Source organism: Megachile rotundata, chromosome 16 (genome assembly GCF_050947335.1).
Source record: "Megachile rotundata isolate GNS110a chromosome 16, iyMegRotu1, whole genome shotgun sequence".
Taxonomy (NCBI): domain Eukaryota; kingdom Metazoa; phylum Arthropoda; class Insecta; order Hymenoptera; family Megachilidae; genus Megachile; species Megachile rotundata.
Genome location: NC_134998.1, coordinates 1,621,890 through 1,646,044, shown reverse-complemented (window position 1 = coordinate 1,646,044; position 24,155 = coordinate 1,621,890). Strand labels below are relative to the sequence as shown.

Sequence of the window (24,155 nt, the reverse complement as noted above, 5' to 3'; positions counted from 1 at the left end):
CGCGCATGAAAGGTCGACGATGGACTCTCCCTGCGGACGCACGCACATGCTCACGGTACCCCGGTTCAACAGCCGGAGACCGTTCGCCGCCGCCCAATCGAGCACCGCCTCACCCCTCGCGTCGGTGCGGGGAGACCTCAGGCTTCAGCCTTGGAGTTGAAGTCTCCCAGCACCAGGAGCGGACGGGGAAGACTGCGCGCAATACACGCTGGCAACCAGTCCAAAAACTCCTCAAATCTTGCGAGGGTCCAGCTGGGCGGTGCATAAATTCCCACCACCGCGGTTCCGTCCCAATTCACAGCCACGAATCCTCGGCCGCGAGTGATCAATTTGCAGACCGAGGATCCGGACAAGGTGGACCACGCGACTGCCACGGAGCCCACATCGTCCCCAAACCAGTGCGGATGTTCGGGGACTCTATAAGGCTCTGCGGCCACAGCCAACCCTCCCTGCCACTCGGCCAGGGTATGGACAAAAAGGTCCTGAGCCCTAGCCGAGTGGTTCAGATTGGCCTGGAGGAGACAGCCCTTAGGGGGCATTATTTCTCGATTTCCATTGCCCCCTCCAAGGCTTCTCCTCCCTGGCCACTTGCAGGCACATCTGCGACTGCCGAAGGGGCAGTAAACTTTGCTGGTTCAACTACAGCTGCCTGCTCCTTGCGAAGCTGCCTACCTCTGCGGCGGGAAGATTGAGCGCAAGATTTGGCACCCAGTCTATGTCCTGCCGGCCTCCCTAAATCCGAACACAATGAACAACGAGGAGCCGCTGTGCACTGTCCCGCACAGTGACCGGTCTCACGACACCTGTAACACCGGTTTGACCTGTCGTCGTGTCCAGTGCACCGCTGCCTGACATGACCAGCATCTAGGCAGCGGTAACACTAAAGTGGCCTTGTCGGCAGGGCTTCCACCCTAACCGACAGCCAACCAACTCGAATCCTCCTTGCGGCTACAATCTTATTTAACGCCGCAAGGGGGCAACGAACCCAAACAGTCCCCAACCCAGAGGGGGACATCCGAACTTTACCTGCCCGGATGTCTCCCGTGCCGCAGCCAGTAGCTGCAACAATTGCGTCCACCACTTCTTTCGTGGTGACGGATGCATCCAAGCCAACAATACGGCATTCGCCGCACTTCATTGACCTGGCAACCTGGACATCCGGCCCCTCGAAGAGCGTTCTGAGACGGCAGGCCAAGTTATCAGCCTTGACCGAGCCGCCTTCCCCAGGTATCTCTAAAATCATGCCGCCCGTTAAAGCTTGCCTATAACGGACGACATCGATCCCAATTTCCGCCAACTTAATTTTCTCCTGGGCCTCCTTCGTCACATCCACGTATGATTTGGATCCGCCCGGTGCCTTGTGATGGACACCGCGGCGGTCCTAGGAGGACGAGGAGGCCGCTTGGGAGCCTGCTGCTTCTGCCTCTGGGTAACTGGCGGTGCTTTAACAGCCACCGATCTTCTCTGTGGGACTGGAACAGGTGCAGCAGCCTTTTTCGCTGCCCTTTTTGCCCTACGTCCAACCACCATCGACCAGGTCTCAGTAGTCGATACAGGTGGCGGCGGCGGAGGAGCCGGACGAGCCGGACAGGGCGGAGTGGGCGGGTTTTGCCTCCCTACAGCAGGTTGTGGAGTTCTGGATGCAGCACCCTTCGCCGCACCTGTGGCCAATGTCGCCCTCGCTCTCGATGTCTTGGCCCTCTTGGGCGGAGCAGAAGGAGTCGCTGGAGCAACTGGACGTGGCCGCGCCCCTCTCTGCTGACCAGCGCTCAGCGGCGGGCTTAGAAGCGAGGCTGGCAGCAGCCTCTCCTGCAGCACCACCATTTTCTTCTCGACGAAGCGCTCCATATCCCACTCGTTAGATGGTAATGGAGTGGATGGAGGTCCCATAATCGAGGGCGACTCAACGACCTCTTCACGTACTTGCGGAAGGGAGACCACCTCCGACACGCAAGGGGGAGGACATTCGCAAGTTTCCATGGACTCCGACACTGAAGGAGTCCGCCTGTGTGTCGGCTCAACAACCTCAGGACGCACCTCAACAGCGCCTCCGATGTACGATCTGAGGTCGTCCATCTCGCGACGATGGGTTTTCATATCCCTCCTCATCGCATCTAGCTCCTGGTCCCTCTTCCAGAGCTTCTGTTGAAGAAGGATATTCTCCCTCTCCAACTGAGTCGTATCCCCCGTAGTTTGAGCACGCCTATACGTGTGCATCAAAGCCGCTAAAAGGTAACGAAAGGACTCCCGAACCGCGCGCACGTACGTGCCCTTCAAATTCTTAGAATTCGCAGCTACCTTCTCGAGCAAGCGCCCATACTCGAGTACGTCGGCCACGATTTCAGAGCCGGTGCGCCCGTCCAACTGTCTGGCTATGTCGTCGACTTCCGCCAACGGGAGCGAGCCCCGGCTAGGTGGTCGCGGGTCAACGTCGAAGTGAAAGACCGCCCTCTCCGCCTTTGAATCAGCTTCTTTACGGTGCGCCTCTAGCAGTCGCCTCTTAGCGTCCGCCGGGTTTCTGAATTCGCCTGATGAAAGGGGCTTAGCCTTCTTCCGGGACGTCGCACAGTAGTCCCAAATCGCAAAAAGCTAGCCAAAATATGAATGCGTATTTCAATTTTAATGAAACTTCGTATTTAGGGGTTTTCGAGGTCAGTCATTACAAATCAAACGTCAAAATTACGAAAAACAAAATGGCAAATTCAATATGGACGTTCAGTATTAAAAAAAAAACAAAAGGCTGAAAGTGGTTTTCGAGGTTACAAATTAAAGACAAAATTACGAAAAAAATAATTAATTACGTTTATTAAATTACTTTGTGTTCCATTCAAATTACTTTTCAGTGCAATGAATATTTGTTTCTTTGATAGAGTAATTTCTTCAGAAACTGAAATATAAATATAAATATTATACTAAACTATATTTTAAACAAATTTAATCTTTCCAGCAACAATGTAATTATAGACGCACGCGCAAACATATCAATACATCTTTTATTTATAATGTTAAATTCTATAGACCGATTTATATTATACTTTTTTTAACAATACTTATAATAATCCCGCGGCGTCCATATCAATATTCGTAAAAAGTTATGAAAAAAACTGATTCTGAATATTCTTAAACTCAACATTTATTTGCTTAATTCTACTTCAGTATTATGTGCCCGGGGATCACGTATACCTGAATGTTGGCCTCTCCCCTATTTGTAATTTCTATGTAGGTATGAAAAAAAAGGAGACAAAAATAGTAAGCGAATGACTAATTGTATGACAGGGAGAAAAAGAGAAAGAGAGAGGCGAACACGCATGAATCAGCGACAAACACAAGTATTTACATTTTCAAACGTTCATTAAGACTCGAGGGGCAGATATGGCCAGCATTTTTTTGTTAATTCTGATGCGTTGTAGTCTTAACTAAATATGACAATTGGTTGTTTGGCCCAACTCCATCTAACTCATAAACTTTTCCCTTTTTTTATAAATACCGAAGTCGTCACTTACTTGAATTTTTATTGAAAAGCGTTGTTCAATTGTTGTATTATACTTTGTAAGTGTTGACCTTGTAATGTGTCTATGAATTCTACATACCTTTAGCTGTGTTTTCCATTTTGCAAAATCAAAATTGATGCACTGGGGACTGAGTTACAAATTTTTCTAATGAAGTCTATTCTTGCTGGATTTGCGCGCTAGGTATTGCTTGAACGAAAGTCAATTCCCTACTAAAATACCAATGCAGGTAGATGATCTGGGCAACTGTACCTTTTGGAACTGAAGTCATAGACTATCAGTGTACCCAACCCAATTGTTCGAGAATCCAAACAAAGAGGTAAAAGCAAACCGTTAGAACCGCGAAAAATACACTTTTTCTAGTCACCGTTCCACAACATCAGCAAAAGTCGTTGGCGGTGTCTTGTTTTTCTAGCCTAGCTGTTGTCGCGACTCCAACCGTCAAACCGGCGGACGGCAACAGCTAAGCCAATCAGGCGATCCGCGGAACTTCGCTCTTTGTTTAGATCCTCGAACTGCCGCAACGGAGAAAAATTGAATTCTCCAATCACGAAATCCAGGCAATTACATATAAGAGCGTGAAACCCTTGGGCGCACTACTGGTTTTCGAATACTCACGTGAACATAATCGCTAAAGAACGTCTCTGCGAGATTAACTCAGTTTAAGTTACTTAGCTAAGCGCGACCGCGTCGCCGAATAAAAAGAACTTAGACTCTATATCAGCGAAGCCGCTGAGGGTTCCCTAAACTTGAGAGAACCATTATATCAGCGGCCCTCAAAGCTTGCCTTAGATTTCTTAATAGCTCCGACCCAGCAATCCTAGAATTAGCGCACGAATCTTCTATCAAAAGAAGGGCTATTAAATTAGTAGCTAGAGCTAATATTGCCTGGTCCTCACTTAATGTTAAGGCTATGGATGATTTTAAAATAAACTTCAAAAGAGCCGAAGCGAGGATCTGGGCGAACCTTTCATCTCAAGCAAAAGGTGTTAAATCTTTCCTTGACGACAAAGTGGGGAACGAGTGGCTATACAGCCCAACTCTTTTAAAACCGAGTCGGTATATTACTACTCTAAAAATGCGCGCCAATGTGGCAGCAGACAAAGTCTCCCTTAACAGAGCAATAAAGTCTTACGCAGTTCTTTGCCGGCATTGCAAGGTCGTACCGGACACTCTTGGACACATCATAGGTCAATGCATATATACAAAAGGTCTCAGCATAAAGCGGCACGACGAAATATGTAAATTTATTTTCGATAAAATTCTTAATAGCTCATCGTCGAGTATTATTACTAGAGAACACACACTTAGCTGCCCTGGCGCTGGCACCCTGAAGCCTGACCTGATCATACATAATCAGAACAAGGTCTTTATCGCTGACATCACGGTGTGCCATGAAGATGGCTCCCAGCTCTCTAATGCAAGGGCAAATGAAATAGAAAAATATTGTAACGCGATAACTGAGGCGCGAACTCCCGGAGGAGCAAGCCGTGAAACAGTCGGAAGAAGCGGATGCCATCGAGAACATCCCGCCAGACTCATGGTACAGCAGAACCAGCCAAGCCGTACGCAGCAACTCGGAGCAGCATCCTGAGTACCGCTGGCAGGACAAGCGACTGTATCGGTATTTCCCGGAGCACACGGGCCTCCGCCCCGATCAGGATTGGAAACTATGCGTCCCCAAGACCGAATGAGAGGCCATCCTCAGGGCTATTCACGATGCACCCACCACCGGACATCTGGGGATAAGCAAGACCATTGCTCGCTTAGCCCAGCGCTACTACTGGCCAGGCATGTTCCGGGATGCTGCTCGCCATGTTTGGAACTGTCAAAGCTGCCAAGAGTACAAGACGCTGCAGAGAGCTCCAGCGGGCAAGATGAAGACCACTCCAGTCGAGGATCCATGGGTCGTGGTTTCGATTGACTTAGTAGGATCACTTCCCCGCTCAACAAAGGGACACACCGTACTGCTAGTAATGCAGGATAAATTCTCAAAGTGGGTAGAACTACATCCTCTCCGCCAGGCCACCGCACCAGCCGTCACAAGAGCCTTGCGGGAGAAGATAGTGTTACGTCACGGCTGCCCACATTGTGTCATCACCGACAATGGCCGCCTGTTCGAGAGCCGAGAATTCACGACCTTGCTGCAGAAGTGTGGCATCCAGCACCGGAAGACGCCATCCTACACTCCCCAGTGCAACCCCGTTGAGAGAACCAACCGCGTGATCAAAACCATGATTGCACAGTACGCGAAGGAGGACCACCGCACTAGGGACCAGTGGATTGCCGAAATAAGCTTCGCATACACCACTGCCCGTTACGACTCAACGGGATACACTCCGGCGTTTTTAAACTATGGCAGAGAACTCCGTGCACCCGAGGAACCAGCCACCTGCCCGCCAACCGAGGTCCAGCCCCGACAAGAGGCCATCGACTAGCTAAAACAGGCAATAACGTTGGCGCGAAGAGCGTTGGCAGGATTCTACGTCCGCCAAAGTAAATACTACAACCGCCACCGAAGAAGCTCCGCTCCGGCCGTAGGGGATATGGTAATGCAGAAGGTATACCCGCTCTCCTCCGCAGAAAAGAAGTTCAACGCCAAGCTAGCCCTTAAATACGCTGGACCATACCGGGTTACAAAGTTCCTTGGGCCTATAGTAGTCCTGCTACAGGGGCCGCGCGGCCGTCTGCGGCGCGCGCATCTACAGGACCTAATGCCTTGCCCTACCACCGAGCCGGCCGCTATAAAAGACGGGCCGGCGAGCAACAGGTATTCAGTCTTCAGCGAGCTACAGGAGCAATATGAAGTGCCACCAGCCAGCAGAAGACCCGGTGCCACTAGACAGCAGCAGCCAGGACCATCGCCCTCCCGAAGCGAGACTCAGCATACGGGCTGTCCAGGTCGGACAGTGGCTGATCCGGATTGCTACGGAGCCACTGACACGCCGAGGACCACCGCCCAAATTGCGGCCACCCGCCCACCGACCGACGACCGGAGCGGATCTGAGCATGGTCACCACCACCGCCGAGCAGATACGACAAGCGACCGTACTGCCGACACCACCTCCGTCGCCACCGCGCAGACCAAAGAGTCAAGCAACCGTGGGTCTACCGGCGCTCGGCCGAAGCGAGGCACCCGGCACATCAGGAATGCCGATCCTTCTCCCGGAAACACCCGGAACAAGCCAGCCGAGGAGGAGACCGCCCGCCCGAAAGCGTCCAGCCGCGGCCGAAGGTCCATCACCCGGTGAAAAACGGCAGCCAGCCAAGAGACGACCACAAGGCGACACACCGCAGGCCAGGCAGCCCGCTCCCGCCGCAGCAGATGTGGCTCACCGGCCCCTCCGTCTCAACAGAGGCGTACAAACGGAGACGCAGCCGATCGAACAACAACCGCACGCCGAAGCACCACGACCAAGGAGGCCGCCCGGGAAACCCGTTCCTATGGACGTAGGAGCAGCGCACCGGCCCACAGTGGTCCAAATCGAGAAATTCAGTGACATTTCATGAAAAAATCAACTTTCTAATATGAATACCTACCTGGTACACATTGATTCCTAAATGTCCACTGATGTCGAAAATGAAAAAATTAAGAAAATATAGTACCACTTTTGAATGATATGAGCATTCAAAGTTGGATATTTTAAAAGTACAATTGTCCGCCCGAAAAATCGGGTCTTTTTGTTGAAGATTTTCTCAGGGTCTATTTTAATATTTTGCCTTTATTTTTTTTTTCTTAATAAAGAGCATTCTTTCTACATTAGAAATATGCCCTCCGTTAATAGTTACTGTACATAGTGCCTTTAGGACACAGCGTTAAATGAAACGAAGAAAATTCTTAAGAATCGTTACAATTAGCAGGTCAGATCTTTCAAGTCCCAAGGAGTCCCAGTATGTAACAAATTGGAGTGTTTTCAGTAGATCTTCTTCTTTATAATCATATAAAAACTGTTTCCCCCCTCGTGCCACTGTTGAAATTATCACTATTTGAAGTTGAGCGTGGCATGTCATTTTACGCGTATGCGTTTGCATCCGCTATGGAATCCCTGCATCGCAATAAGTTCGTTCCTCGAACGAACTGTTTAGATGAACACACTTAAGATGTTTATACTATGACTCTGACAATGAGAAGACTTCGACTAAGGCTACAATTTTCTGACTGCAGTCAGTTAAAACAGTACCATTCGAGCTGCATCAGCGAAATATTCAGAGACAAATTTCCGAGCAATAATTAACCGTGGCTATTAATTGTATATTTTATATTATGCTTTTTGTGTATTTTATATTATTTGTCAAATTTTATTTTATTATATATATACATATATGCGTGTGTGTTTTAAGTTACCAATTTTATTATATTTTGTTCTGGACTTTATTCTTTTTGTATCTATTACACTTTATTTTACTTTTTGCTGGTAAGTATAAAAATATTTAAAGAGAGATTATACAAATTTTTTTAATAATTTTTCAATTTTTTTCAAATTGATTTCTTTTCACTCATTTAGGAAAAATGCCAAACATTCATAAAAATAGAGATTTATATTTCATATTAAGAAATAGTAACAGAGATATGGATGATTACGAATTTTTATACAAAAAGATATGTGATTATTATAATACAATACAATACAATATAATAATAATAATAATAATAATAACAACAACAACAACAACAACAACAATTATGATACAGTTTTTTTTTTACTTATTAATAGCCTAGTATCTCTACATTATCTGGTTCAAATTGTGTGATGATATCACGTACGGTTTAAAAGCTACACCAAAATGTCATTGAATTTCTCGATTTGGACCACTGTGCGGCCCCTTCGCCTCAATAGAGGTGTTCAAACCGAAAAGCGGCGAAGGGACGCTCGAGCGGTACAGACGGTGGAACGTCCCGTCGAAAGCAGAGCAGTCCAGACCGAGAAAGTCCGGAGAATTCCACGACCACCAGACACCGTCGCACCCAAGGAAGGTGAGGAATCCGAGGACGAAATCTTTATAGATTTGCCTCGCCTCACCAAGCGCGGACCAGTGAAGCAGACGCTGCCGAACGGCGTCACCCTCTCGATAAAGAGGGTGAACGCCAGGCGGATCCGGATTCAGGCCAAGGCCCCAAAACCAGCCCCAGGACCAGCCCCCGCCGCAGCCGGAGGACCGTCATTTACCATTGCCCACTCCGAAGAGGACCCGGTGGATCTGCGGGTGTTCCACCGTACTTTGGACCTAAGCGAATTCAGTAATAGTATGTAAGTGTGTAAGTGTGAAAACCCTCCGCGTGTGAAAAGACAGTGCAATCCGCGTTAAAAGACGGCAAACAGACCGCGATTAAGAGACGGTGAAAACCGCGTTAGTGATGAACAAACATTGCGTCCGTAAGATACCCTGCGTTAGTTTGTAAGAACCCTCCACGTTTAAAAACATTGCCCACCGTATTACGCGTTAGTTTGTAAGAACCCTCCGGATTCAAAAACATTACCCTCCGTATTCCGCGTTAGCTTGTAAGACCCTCCGTGTTTAAAAACATTGCCCGCCATGTTCCGCGTTAGCTTGTAAGATCTTCCGCGTTTTCTTCCTACGTCTGTTGCGTATAACGCAATCCGAATCTGGCATAAGCCTCGTCAAAGATAATCTATTGTAACAACAATACCCTGGTCCGCAGCTAGTATGTTTCCTACCCACTTGACCGAGACCTGCTGTCTATCTGGTAGGGTGTTAGAATAGGGAACGGCGGCGCCGTTCATATAAATGTATTATATGAAGAGCTATGGTGTACTACTAGTAGCTGTGACGGGTTTCCTCAGATTCCGGGCTCTAGTAGACAAGCAAGTATACCCATTGAAGAGCTTTACATCCCAATATCGGCGATGGATATTAACGTAAAAATGAGAAAGATGAAGGCTGATTCAGCACCTGGACCTGATGGCGTCAAGAATTATTTATTAACTTGCTAATGTTGTCCGACCATTACCCGGAGCAATGGAGATACAATAGAACAACTCTTATACCCAAACAAGGAAAAGACACGAGAGATGTCAAAAACTGGAGACCTATTACGATAGGGTTAATGTTGGGTACAATATATTCTTCTATGATTGACGCCCGTCTCAGAAAAGTTGTCCAGCAATCCATCCGGCAAAAAGACTTTACGAAAGAAGATGGCTATAAACATAATATTGCGCTTTTAAATCATGCAATAACTAGAATAAAAAAAATAATTTTCAGAAAAAAAATACACCGACTTCGAAATGCACTAAAAAGTATAAAATAATTTCTATTTCCTAATGAAGTAATTTCTATTTCATTCAATCATACAATTACGTAACAGATATGAATGAAACCTATTTACTCGTTAGGTAGTATATTAAATACATTTCAACCTTTTCGGAGGCGGCGCAAAATTAAAAGATTTTCTTGAACATGTCAACCTTTGGACAGTCGAACATAGGCAAAGCTTGTAAAGCTATTTTTTTTTCTATACATATAACTCGATAGCACGCCGCGAAGTAGGTGTTAGTGAATTATAACGATAATACAAACTGGTTGAAATTTAGGTTGAGAATTGCTAACACGTTAGCAATTAGATTTACAATAAACAGCGCTGCTTTTACTAAATACTGCTGAGTCGAGGTCTCTTACGAATTATCCCGGAATATTCTATCAAATCCGCCTCCGCGTCTAGCCTCCTTACCCTTTAAGAATCACGCCACTCTACCATCGCGTACGGATACTGAGCTGCCGAGCCGTTCCGCCACCGATTCGAGTCGCTCGCGTTAGAGTTCCTTATCGCGACGCGGAAACGCGTCTGGCGCCCAATCAAACAAGAAATCAAAGCGATATCGAACGGATTCGAATCGGGCGCCGAAGTGCTACTCGTTCGCGAATCCGCGGAGGCGTCACAACGGTCGTGGTCGCGGGTTAGGTCAGAAGGGCCGTTTCGAGAATTCGCGGGCGAGGTGGGGTTCGCGGGCAACTACCGAGCTAGCCGCGAAATACCGCGTAGCAACTCTCTTGATACTCTCTATTAGCGGCATCTCTGGTCGTATTTAGAAGACTGCCATCCGGACATTTAATATGCCTTTGGTGACGAGCAAATTCTAAATACCAATAAAACACTTGCAACATGTGCGCATGTACCTAATGTTCTGGCACCGGATTGACAGGTGCAGTAGTAACCATTTATTATGTCGTCTTCTAGCTCCAGTTCATTTTCCGGAATGTAAGAAATAAAGACTTGATGTTTCGTACGATTCCGAAATCGTGAATAAATTCTGAGTCTTATAAGGTTGTTATATACCAACGCAGTGTCAATCTGTAATTCGTCATCGTCCCTTTGCAGGTTATCTTGAATATAAGAAGGTGCGAGATTGACCTGATATACACCAATAGTCAAATCGCGCAAGTAATCAATATCCAGTTGAGGAAATCTGCGCACATGATCATGTAGTCTCTGCTACTGAGCGTTTCGGTATAGGAGATTGTCCACTTCCACTCGTGCCTGAACAACATTGACGTCGTTCCTTCGTCGAAGCATATTTCTGGCTAATTCAATCGTTGCACTTTGCATATGGATAGGAAGATGATACCTATTAGTGATAGCACCACATATTCTATAATAATCTCCAATATGTTTAGCATTCTGCACGTTAAACGTTTGAGCCAACATTTTAAAGATTGTTTTAAAATGTCCGTTTCTGGATCCAACAATCCACCTCACTTTTGTAACAATCCGAGTATCATCTGCTTTTAGAGTAGGTAACTGTCGTTGACCTCTTTCTAGAAGAGCAGGCATTTTATAAACAATTCCTAAGCGCGTTAAAAAAGGTGTACAATCTCTATATCCTCTATCGACGAGAAAAATATCGCCAGTCTGGAACCAGTTACCTAGATCTTGAGCATCTCTTTCGAATTCATTAACGAGTACTGAGGCATCATTATTATATGAATCTGAGAAATACGGACCCAAAATAGATAAAATATATCCATCTGGTGCCAAAATGATGGTTGGCTTTAATAAATGTCTTCCTTTGTGAAGGGAGTAAGATTGTCTCAAGACGCGAAAGTTGCTACTCTTGTGAATGTAAGCATAGGTCGCATCACATATAACAATGCCTTTCGGAATGTTAGGTTCGTTATTAAATAGTTCATTTGCAAAGGGTGTTATATGGCGATTTATAAACTCCTCTCTACTAATAGCCTTAACGCCAATGTTTCCAAGAACAAATCTTCCTTCTAATGATTTTCTGACATTACTTATCGCCATACTAGTAGCTTGTCTGCTTGGATAATTGCTAAGTAGCTTGTCACCAAAAGCATATTAAATATCCGGATGGCAGTCTTCTAAATACAACCAGAGATGCCGCTAATAGAGAGTATCAAGAGAGTATAAATGTTGAAATTCTAACGGAGGAATAGAAAAAATTACAAAAACGGCCCTTTTTAGGGCCACATAGTGTGCAAAATCCGATCGAGCAACCTCCTCGTGGTGCACACTGAGTAATGCTAATGCCGACGGTGCTTCATGTTTATACGATGAAAGAAGAAGAGAATCATTTTTTACCTTTTGCGCGATTTTTTATTTTGACTCCTGAAGGGGAGTTAAAGCGTCGGGGGGTCAAAGGGTCATATTTTTTAAGGGCCCACAGTACTACCATTGGGTTTTAAGGGATCAAGTAAATGGACAGTGCGCAACAGTGCTTCTTACACTCAGATATGCTCAAACGTGGTAGTTTCGAATAAGAAATTATTATTGACTTTTGACTCTCCATATCTCGGAAACTATTCAACTTACGACCTTGAGCCCATTGGAACTTTTGATCAGGACATCATGAACTACATCATATCAAAAATTCAGCTAATTTAACCGGGAGCCATTTTCCATAAGATCTGTGCGGGGTCCTTTACGTATATTACCAGATATATCTATAATGGTTCATATTCTTTCTGAGGATTTATTAATTTCCAATACGTCATACCACAATCAACTGGTTATTGGCAGCAACGTTTACTGAGGTATTTTTAATTTTGCGCCGCCTCCGAAAAGGCTGAAATGTATTTAATATACTATCTAACGAGTAAATAGGTTTCATTCATATCTGTTACGTAATTGTATGATTGAATGAAATAGAAATTACTTCATTAGGAAATAGAAATTATTTTACACTTTTTAGTGCATTTCGAAGTCGGCGTATTTTTTTCCTTAAAATTATTTTTTCATTTTTCTTAAATAAAACTTAAATAAAATAAAATTAATTAATTAATAAATTAAACTTAAATAAAATTAAAATGAGACCAAACACGGTGTAATTCAGCACATATTTATTTGTCATTTCAAATGTTGAGCGTACATCGATGACTTTACCACAATAAGATATTGCCAGTAAATATAATTCAAATTACACCGTGTTTAGTCTCATTTTAATCAGAACAATGTTACAAATATGTTGGTGAAAGTTATACGTAAAAAAAGTCAATAATAGAAAAGTTTTACAATTTCATGTATAATGTCCCCAATGTTTATCGTATGTCGATGAGTCTTTCCCTCTCTTTTTGGGGTCCCTCCCTTATTCCAGGTGATGGGGATGATTTCTTCGCGTGTCGATTTCTGCATAAAGCGTAGTAGCGGTAAGTACGTCTCCGACATTTCTATTTATTCTTCCACTTATTTCATTTAATCTTTATCACGGCATTTTCCATAGCGTATTAATTAAATAATCTCTTTCTCTTCTTTCAGAAAAGAAAAACAAGAATAATAATAAAATAAAAAATAATGGAACCACTCGGTGGAAATGGTAAGAATATTCTTTTGCATGTATTTGTAGGAGGCCAAAAGCTGATGAAACATTGTAAATTTATATTGAATTTTTTATGCAGACGAATTGTACAGACCGCGACCAGAATGGTGGCCGCCGAGAGCATGGTGGCCAGCGCGGCCAGGATAGCTGCCGCAGCCACCACCGCCACCGTTTCCGGCGGGACCGCTGCCGCCCCCGGCGATGTTGTTGCCAACGGGGGGACCAGGGGTGCCACTCCTGACCCCGTCCCCGGCCCCCGCCCCGCGCCCACTGCCACCACCGGCTCCTGTAAGTTGAATAACAATTTCTCGTCGCGTTTTTCTCATTAAGGGGTAACATCACTCTAGGATTTTCAGAAAGTCCATTTTTTTTTCTTTGCTAAAACAATACTTTAGGGTCTTAAAAACAGAATGCCGTTTGATCTATAGTGGAAAACAAATTTTAAATGGTTCAATTATCAATTTTGCCGCAGCGCAACACAGCACGCACTGAGTACTCGCGCGGTATGTTGCAATTCATCGCTTTCGTATTATTGTTATCATTTAAAATAATAAGTTTACTTGTTACCTACCAAACAAACAGAAGTATCCAGAAAGCTACAGAAGGTGGCAAACACTGATCTGGATAGCCAAATGTATAGTACAGGCATTGCAGATTAGCGGTGAACAGAGAATTTAAGGATCTAAATATTCATAAAACTTCCAACGCGTTTTTCTCGAAATCAGTTTCTTCATACTGGGAGGACGGATTTCTCGGTGACTATTGCATGGATTGAATTGAAATTTTTACAGTAGCTTCACAACAGTATTGTATTTGGAAGTTGTGACGTGGTATTTTATACCCGTCACAAGGAGCCGCCTTGGGAGACCGGACAGGTCATAGGTCGTGGTCAATCCCCGTCTAGAGAGAGAACGATGCGCGTATAATATCGTAAGAACGAAATCTGCCGCTATACTATTTTGTATGTACCGCCAGAGAATGACGTCACTGTCAACGAAGGAGCAACGCGCGTCGAGGGAACACGCCGCTGCTCTGCCGCTACCCCGCTCGGACCCTCCGATAGACCAAGAGAGGCAGCGAAGTAAGAGGAAAGAACCCAGCGAGAAAAGACGTAAGTACGCCGAAGGAAAGTGCCGATTCCCTGCCGCTTCCCCGCTTCGGTCCTACGATAGAAGAAGAGAGGCTGTGGAGACGGAGGAGGTCCTGCCGAAGAAGACTTCGATAGAATTCGGAGACTCCGGCCGAGGGTGGGGGAAGGCTACGAGGTGTCCTAATACATAAAAGTTTCACGAAAAAATAGTAAGAAATAAGAAAGTTACAATCTTTTCCTTTGCTTGCATTAGTATGTGTCTCACCGATATTTGATCCTCGTCATTTCGACGACTGATCGTATTTCATTCTTGACTGATTCCGAAGGGGATCCCCCCAGTAGTGAGGATAGAATTTTAACATTTACGCTAGAGATCTTTTTATCATTTACGGAGAGAATACTGTAGTACCTATTGTATAAATGTGAAACTCCAGACCCAAAAATGTTTACACCTCATTATTTTTATCTTATTGCAGATGAACAGGCGACGGAGAAGGAGGATGGCGGCCGCGTTGCGGCGGGCGGCGAATGAAGTGCCGCCGCCACACCCTCATCAACAAAATCAACAGGGACGAGGCGGTCGAAAGGACCGAGGACGGGGACGGGGCATCCCCGACGCCCCAAATGTATCAGCCAAATACTTTTCAATAAATCATTACAATTAATTACGTCTACATTATTTGCATGTATAACCTTACCTTAGAATTAAGTCTAAACAAATAAGTAGAAATTAAATAGAACAATATAGGCTAAAAACCGGAATTTAAGTAATTTTAAATACATTCAGAATCAATAAAAATGATATATTAGGTACAGTAATAAAATTCATTTATTAATTAATTTTACGTCGTAATCGGTTATGTGTCGGAACGTAAGACACTTTTCCAAGTAAAAAATTGGCTAATAGGTCAGGAGTCCTGCCTCGTAATCTCTGCATCTTGTTTGTCGAAGGTTCGAGTCCGCTGGACTTGGTTTTTTCCATGTTACGTTTTTCATTTTTTATTATTATTTTTATGGTGTCACTTCGTTAACTTATTAGTATGTTAATTTCATTGATTGTTCGTTATAATTTCCTATCCATTTAAAAAGAAATAATTATATATCGTAGAAAAGATCGGACAAATTGTTAAAAAAACATAAAACTAACTAATTTATTATATATTATTTCTGGAATTAATATTTTGTGTTTGCACATGATAAATTTGAAAAGAAAATATCATGATACGATTGTTGTCATCTATTAGTTTTGATGCAAACTGTTTTTTAATGGTATGTACGTATAGCCAGGCCTGATTCCAGTCTCAGCACCAAGCAGCGCGATATCCCAGCGGCCATGTTGTTATTCAAACGGTTCGGATTTATCGAATTACGCGAGCCAAAACGCCAAAAGTTTAATCTAGGTCGGTCCACGGGCCGATTTTGCAATTTTGTCCAAAACAATTTTATGCACTGAAAACTAACATTTCTTATAGAAGAAAATTTTTCACGTCCCATTTTTCCAAAATCGGCCCGCGGACCGACCTAAATTAAACTTCTGAGAGTAGTATGCAAAAGAAATTATGTCGAAATATTACTTCTTCGCAGAGTCGTTTTGGCTCGCGTAATGCGTGTTTTTTCGTAACATCATATTTACCGTTCTTATCTCTCCTAACCAAAAACACAGTAAATAGACAGAGAACATTGTACGAGTTCACACAATTCCGGGGTACGATGACCCTGACTTATTCAAAGATTCTACTAGACTTAGCGTTAGTGACTCGTTAAAAATTCCTACAGAAGGTCCTCTTAACCACACGTTCAAGAATTAACTGGGCAGACATGTCTTCTCTACAACCCTTTTTATACCCAAAAAATGGGCGGAAAAAGAGTGGTAGTGAAAACGGTGAGAAAGGATTAACACGTAGTTTTCGTGAGATAAATCTCCTTTGCGTTGGTCCCGAGTGGCCAGAAAATTCCTGTGTGATAGGGAAATCGCGATCAGCGGGAAAGCTAAGGTAGACTACATTCTTACTTCGCGTTGGTCTCAGTGTACGTACTACCAACCAGCTCGGAACTAGAAAAACGTTGAGCGTACGTAACATCTAAATGTTTTTAATTTACAGGGATGTTAATGAAGATATTGAAATAGTGTATGAAAGGGAACTTTTCGATTTATAAAGTTATCTAATTATAATATGCAATAACGTGAGTTAAAGCATTTCTATTAGCGTAACACGCTGACATTTTCAATAAGATTCTTTATACTTGTTTCAAACTAAATAATACTGTTAACGCTCGTGGTTCAAATAAATTCGCTCGAGCCTTGTTGTATATTGCACGTGGTTTGTTTTTATTATAAAATTTGTAACTATTTCCTTACTCGAAGGACCACTCCAAACTTGGAGACTATACAAAACTAATACAAGTTGTTGCTGTTGCGAATGTTAAGAGACGAATGTATATTTCTTATGAACATGAAAGCGCGGTACACGCGTACAGTTTTTACAGAGTAAGGGTGAGGGAAACAATTCTTAATTTCTATTGGCTGTACAAAATGAAATAGAAATGGAAGCTTGAGTGACATATGATGAGCCTGGGTTTTTTCCAAAAAATAACCATAGTAAGTAATAAAACCAAGCTGTAGCTTGACGTGAATAGAAACTGGAAATAACGGACTCTACTGCTAAACTTAAGGTTTTCGGCAATCAGATATAAAAGCAATAAACTAAAATACTCGATAGAATGTAACGACTCCTTGGGTGTTATTGCTGCTACAGATAAAGAAATTAATCGAAGGTCTGACCCCTTGCTATGAGACTATATTCTAAAGTTTAATAGCGGGCCTAAACAAATACTAAATAATGACACATAGGATGTAATAGGAAAATTGAATAAAGACATTTAAAACCTAGTTTATAAACACTAAGGTAAATATCACATGTGATAGAAGTCAGTGAGTCAATTATGATGCAGGTTGAATTATTTACCTATGTTTACTAAACTGTTTTTACTCCATAGATATAGGTCCTATGGATAGAAAAATCGACATTATTAACCCTTTCGCGCCGAGCACCGCATATATGCGGCATCCACTCGACGACCTGTGGGTCCGGGCGCCGCATATACGCGGCATCCACGCCACGACTTTTGGGTACGAGCGTTCTGTTCAGTGACGGTACTTCGGCGAACAGGCCTGCCGTAGCGAAAGGGTTAAGGGGTATTAATAAACAAACTAAGGATTCTGATGTAAAAATAAGTTGTTCGAAACATCGCCAAACAAGTAATAATTTAGAGCATTATCATATTTAGGTACGGGGAAAATTTCAAAATACATTCTGTATTTTTCAAAAATTATGTTGTTACAGCGTAAATTACAACTTTTCAATTTCAGAACTAATCAAGCTGTAAATTAAATTGGTGACCATCGCATATAAATTTATATTGTATACGATAAAACAGTTCAGAATTTTGGGTAATTGTTTGAGAGTAAGACAGTATAACTATTCAAAAGGACAAATGGATTATGTACCTTCATGAATTTTTATTAAAAATCCCATCAAATTCTTTAATAATTGTTTTGCTTTTTTTTAAAGGTACATTTTCAGAAAGTTTACTAATTTTTGGACATAAAGTTAATAAAAATAATAGAATTTTTTTTGGTCATTGCAGTGTGCAGCTCAATTTTTGAAGATAAAAAATTCTAGAATTTTTAAATAATGTACTGAATAATTGATATGTTTTGTATCAGATTTCTGAAATTTAACTCGCAAGAAAACGGTAGCAACTGAAGGTTAGGATATCGGTTATGATAAAAAGGGCATTCGTTTCTCGTAAGAAATATTATTAAAAAAAAAAATTTCAGGACAGATTAAATCATATAAATATGTTAAGTACAATAAGACTTACAAGGAAAGGCACGCAAGTGTCCCCCTTCGATTTTGATGAAACTTCGTAGGTTTGTTAAGCAGACAAAAATAAGGGACACGTATTTTTTTTATCGGCTGAGACGCGGGTTTAAGGGGTGAAACGAGCCCTTAAAGTTTCGACCCCTTTTGACTATCTCGAAAACCATACGAGATACATTAAAACTTCTAATAGAAAAGTTGTATGGTTTCTTGCGTATAATAACAGGATGTTAACCAATTTTGCAAAATACAATTTGTTTATAACAAAAAAATTTTTCATAACCTTATTTTACAATTTATTCAAATTTGTATAATGACAAAAAGTGTAGAGAATTTTATTACAAATCCATTGGTATATATATATATACAATATTGCCTCCTACAATTCCTCAGATTTTTATCATAAAGGTTCGCGCGCGCGCCCGCATGATACTAAACCGAATCATATCGGACGATATTACACTACCAGTCAACGTCATTTTTAAGCATAAATAAAAAACAATTATATTTGCATTATACATAACTGTTAATTTTATTAAATTTGTATTACGAAACATTTATTGTTAAAGTACATAGGTATTCTATGTATATGTAAATTTTATAGGTAACTAATAGATTGAATAAGTTAGGGAACATAATCGTGGCAATAATGGTATTCTTCGAAAAAATGTTTCAAACACAACGGTTTCCGACATTAAGTATATGTAATAATAGGTACGTCACGGCATATGTATGTGGCATAGTGGTTCATTATGTGATGCATAGCAAAATTCTACTGTATTTGGAAAATGAGGTGGTTTTGACGATATGAATCCACTTTTATATCATAAAATGAAATTTTCAAATCGTGGTGAAGAAAACTGATTATGAACAAGTCATTGTAGTTGTAGAATGCTATCTCGTGTGTGGAGAAAATGTCATATTGCAATATAACAACTATGTCCGAAAAGCGACAAACAAAATATTTCCATACGCGAAATCCGTACACGTATAATAGTTGTAAATATTTTGTAGTTCCAGTTAGAATCATAAATAACATTATTTCTTTATTTATCGGAATAGCATCGTCAATCCTACGACAACAATGCGCGCTCCAAGAATCTAATAATAGAGCTGTTTTGTTGTTTGTATTTGGAGAATAAACTTCTGTTAACCAGGTTTTAAAATTTTCTTTTGTAAGTTTTCGGGATGTCGATGCCATAACAAAAATATTTATCGCCTTGAACATGGTCTGCTGTAATCGAGGTTCAAATACTCCATGGTATAAAGTAGATACATATCGTCAAGACCTCATTTTCAAAATCCCGTATTTTGCTATGCATCACATAATGAACCACTATGCCACATATGTAGTGACGCAGCAATTATTTTATGTGCACGGTGCATCGAAAACCGTTTGAATCATTTCTTCGAGCAATACTACCATTGTCGTGATTATGTTCCTTAACGTATTTGAACTATTCATTACCTAATAAAATTAACATATAGAATACCTCTGTGCTTTAACGAAAAATGTTAATTACAACGCAAATGTAATTGTTTCTCATTTATGCTTATAAATAATGTTGACTGACAGTGTAATATCGTCCGACTTCATCCGATTTAGTATAGTGCGGAGCGTCAGCGGGCGCGCGCGCGAACTTTTATGATAAAAATCTGAGGAATTGTAGGAGGCAATATTGTATATATATATACCAATGGATTTGTAATAAAATTCTCTACACTTTTTGTTATTATACAAATTTGAATAAATTGTAAAATAAGGTTATGAAAATTTTTTTTGTTATAAACAAATTGTATTTTGCAAAATTGGTTAATATCCTGTTATTATACGCAAGAAACCATACAACTTTTCTATTAGAAGTTTTAATGTATCTCGTATGGTTTTCGAGATAGCCAAAAGGGGTCGAAACTTTAAGGGCTCGTTTCACCCCTTAAACCCGCGTCTCAGCCGATAACAAAAAATACGTGTCCCTTATTTTTGCCTGCTTAACAAACCTACGAAGTTTCATCAAAATCGAAGGGGGACACTTGCGTGCCTTCCCTTGTTAGTTTTAATATATTATTACCTAAAAATTGTAAGTTTTTAATTTTTGACTAATCCTCGTGTAAATGCCTGATAGTGAGTAAGTGGGACATTTTCAAAAATGCAGTTTGCTAAATATCGGCTAATATCCTATATTTTTCATTATTTTTATATTAAAAGATTAATAGAAATTTCTAAAAATATGCTAAAGAAGTATATTCATGGTGTCTCTGTACCCACGCATACTATTCGAACTTTCATATAGAATAATATAATAATTATAAATTTGTGGCAAAATATTAGGTATTAATTTTTGCACGATTTTCTGAACCACATTCTGCATCAATGCTGTTAGAAAATATCATTATTTTGAACGATATCACTGTTATTGGAAGTTTTGTAAACAAGTAACCAAAACCTTGTACAAAAACCTTATTAACTATCAGTATCCATAATTATTTTTCATTACAGGTGCGATTACTATGGTGATCTCCGAAGTTGTAGACTGGTTTGAGTGCTCGACAGTCGTTCCCTTTTTCACGTCACCGCCGAGACGAAATCCAAGAGGAATTCGTCGATTCCACGGTGAAAGGAACAAGTTCAAACGACGAGACGCCTGTGATCGGATCCCTTCGTCGAAACTTACTCCGTTTCCTGGGTTTACACGGCGAGAATGAAGGAAGAAGGTGAGGAAATTACGTGTCAGCTGCGCATCAAAGATTCCGCTCATGCGAACCGACCGTAAGGTCCTCTGCCACCTCTACCTATACACACACACTGTAACGTATTTCTATACCTTTAATTCGTCGCGAAAAATTTCGACCTTTTGACGACCATACTATTTTATAAATTGTGATATCACGTAATTTCTATGATTTATAATTCGTTGAAGTTTTATTGTAAATAAAAGATGTGCAAAGTAGGGAATTTAAATGTACGAATTTCCGAAAAATATAAATCTTTGATCGCGCTGAAATGTTAATGAAGGCTTACCCTGGATTAGGGAAGAAAGGAATTTTTAACGACAATATCTTATTTGCTCCTCAGTAGTTCTCAAACGCTCTTTTGACAATTTTTATTAAATATCTCCGAAAATATTGATTTCAGAAGAAAAAGTTTCAAACGGAAAATGTAGCTCTTAAAGGGTTCTACAAAAACAGTTGTATACATTTTTGAACCGACTTCGAAAAAGGAGGAGGTTACTCAATTCGATTAGTATATTTTTTTTTTTTTCTATGTATGTTCGCCGATTACGCCTAGCTGAATAGACCGATCGGAATGAAACCTTTTGCATCTGATAGGTTCGGACTCCCCATTGGTACCATTATCAAAAAATTTTTCATTTTTTAATTGCAAAGTATTGTTATTGCAAAAAAACGGGCAACTTTTGAAATAAACTTTTCTCGATTTTAGTGCGCTTTTAATATCGTACCACGGGCATGATTCTGAACAATTTTGTTCGGTAAAACTTTACAATTACTACGTCACCTCAAAAAAAATATTCGGGACATGTTTTCGATGTATTTTTGCCTCCTGAATAGGAATATGATCATAAAAATCGGCGGTACGGTGTTAGTAAAAAGTTACAAAAATTGTTAAAAATTGACATTTTTTGCAAATATTTTATAAAATATTAGAAATGTCAAAAAAAAAATAACTTCCTTGGACGGTTGGACATTGGGCTACGCTACCGACCGTGCCGCCCGACCCCCGTCCGCGGGGAATTTATCCTGGTTCAACTAGTTTTAATTATTTACTTCCTAATCGCGGAGCCCGCCCCTCGGAGCGGGGAAGGCGGTAGGGCGCGTGCTTTAGCGAAAATCGACACTTTCGTCGTTCATTTGCAGCCTTACCGTTAGAATTACAAAAAAAATGTATCAGAACTTTCTTGTAGAGAATTTTCCATTCTACATTTATTGTTGGAAACATTTTTTCATCAGATGAGAATTTTTCAAAATAAATGCAAAAAACTCTAAGAAATCACGATTTTCTGCTGTTTTTCCAAAATAGCAGCTCAGATATGTCCGACCGCCGATTTTTATGATCATATTCGTATTCAGGAGGCAAAAATACATCGAAAACATGTCCCGAATATTTTTTTTGAGGTGACGTAGTAATTGTAAATTTTTATCTTTTGTTCATATACAAATTTCGCAGAAAGCTTTTGTTTTCGAGATATTAGCGAAAAATTGTTATTAACTTTTGAAATCAACTTCGAACAATTTTAATGTCCTTCGAATATGTTGTTAGGGGCGTGGTTCTGGACAACTTTTTCTTCTTGCTAAATTGACGGAAAGCTTTTGTTTTCGAGATATTAGCGAAAAACTATTGTTATTAATATTAGTGGAACGCCCCGTGCTATGCACGGGAAAGACAAGAAAGGGCAATTACAATGCACTGTACCAAAACACTAACTAAGCTTTACCGCTCTGACACGCGACTTATACAGCAAGATGAGTTCACGTTGACGTTGGTGTATTATTCCCATTGCTTGGTACAGTCTCCGAATCGTTCTAAAAATGCATCAATTCGACTTGTTAGAAAATTTGTTGCGCAGGATCTGCTATTATTTTACGGATACTTTGATCCTTGCGCAGTTCTAAACCGTAAAAGATACACATGCGCAGTAAATTTTTGCAAAGAAAGTTAACAAAGAACAAATGGACGAAGCACCCTCAATCATGATGTAATTAGTTTATACTTGTCCCTGAATGAATGTCCCTTATTTTTTTTTCTATGCATGTTCGCCGGTTTTTCCTAGGTGAAATGTATTTAGTATACTACCTAACGTGTAAATAGGTTTCATTCATATCTGTGACGTAATTGTATGATTGAATGAAATACAAATTATTTTATACTTTTTAGTGCATTTCGAAGTCGGTGTATTTTTTTTCTTAAAATTATTTTATTCATGTAAACCTATTATTTTGGGTATAAGTATTTTTCTGACAAGGGACATCACCAAGGTGTTGCACGCGGATTTTAACGAAATTTACATATGTAGTAGCTTTTCAAAAATCATTTGACACGTATTTTTTTATATCTGCGGACAGGCATGTTGAGGGGGTGAAAATATCCCCCAAAGTTCGGGGTTGAAAACACATTTTCTTTAATATCTCGGAAAGTAAAGGATGTAGGAAAGTGAATTTTTTTTAAATTGTGTAGTTTTTAGTCAGGAAATTAGTTAGTGACAAAAATTTCGGGAGAAATTATTTATTTAAATAATATATTAAAAAATTGGACTTTTTTTTCAATTTTTCACCCTGAAAAATATGGATCAAAATAGGGGATACGTGTTTTTGGAATTTTTTGTTTATTGCAATTTAGCAATAATTATTACACATACAATTTTCTCTTACCTTTTACGAAGAAATGAATTGAAATTTGTTTTCGAAGGGGGTGAGCCCTTTTTATACGATAATTTGTCACGTTTTTAATAATATCAGATGTTTATTGTTCCATCAGTAGCCAGGGAAGGTCCAGCGGACAGGTATAAGTCCGCCGCGGTACCAGTCGTCGTAATACGGAACATAGATTTCTATGGTCAATGAAACTTTCAGCCGAAGATATAAGTTTATTTATTTGACTTTTAATAATGAATTTCTTCATTGAATTTTATTATTGTGCACACTATATAGCATAATCTTCAGAAGCTAGCATTCAACTTTAGCTTAATCAATTTTTATTACACAGCAGGATTAGAAATTTTATGAATAAAATTTTGTCAACTTCGAAACCTATTAACATTAAATGGTTGAACAAACGGTATGGTATTTTTTGCTATTTTTAATATTTCATGCTTTTTACACTGTTTCTTACCTAGGGATTGATCGTCATAACTTCTTCTCGCTA

The 24,155-nt window shown here is 40.9% G+C and overlaps 1 protein-coding gene and 2 long non-coding RNA genes across 4 annotated transcripts in view; 1 reads left to right on the top strand and 2 right to left on the bottom strand.

The window, feature by feature from the left end:
* Positions 1–137: 137 nt before the first annotated feature.
* LOC143266092 (uncharacterized) lies at positions 138–539 on the bottom strand. Its single transcript, XM_076541705.1, has one exon. The coding sequence runs from the start codon at positions 537–539 to the stop codon at positions 138–140; it is 402 nt and encodes a 133-aa protein (XP_076397820.1).
* Positions 540–12,615: 12,076 nt separating this feature from the next.
* Positions 12,616–15,058, top strand: LOC105663572 (uncharacterized). 2 transcript variants are annotated; one of them, XR_013040888.1, is made up of 5 exons: positions 12,616–13,133; positions 13,243–13,300; positions 13,383–13,591; positions 14,279–14,602; positions 14,870–15,058. It is a non-coding gene; the product is annotated as an uncharacterized LOC105663572 (long non-coding RNA). The 2 variants fall into 2 exon arrangements; XR_013040887.1 differs by lacking the exons at positions 12,616–13,133; positions 13,243–13,300 and having other exon boundaries at positions 13,457–13,591; positions 14,279–14,414.
* Positions 13,466–24,155, bottom strand: part of LOC143265998 (uncharacterized) — a 105,541-nt gene continuing 94,851 nt past the window's right edge. The window contains exon 3 of the long non-coding RNA XR_013040889.1: positions 13,466–13,589. This is a non-coding gene — a long non-coding RNA (uncharacterized LOC143265998). The remainder of the gene's footprint in view (positions 13,590–24,155) is intronic.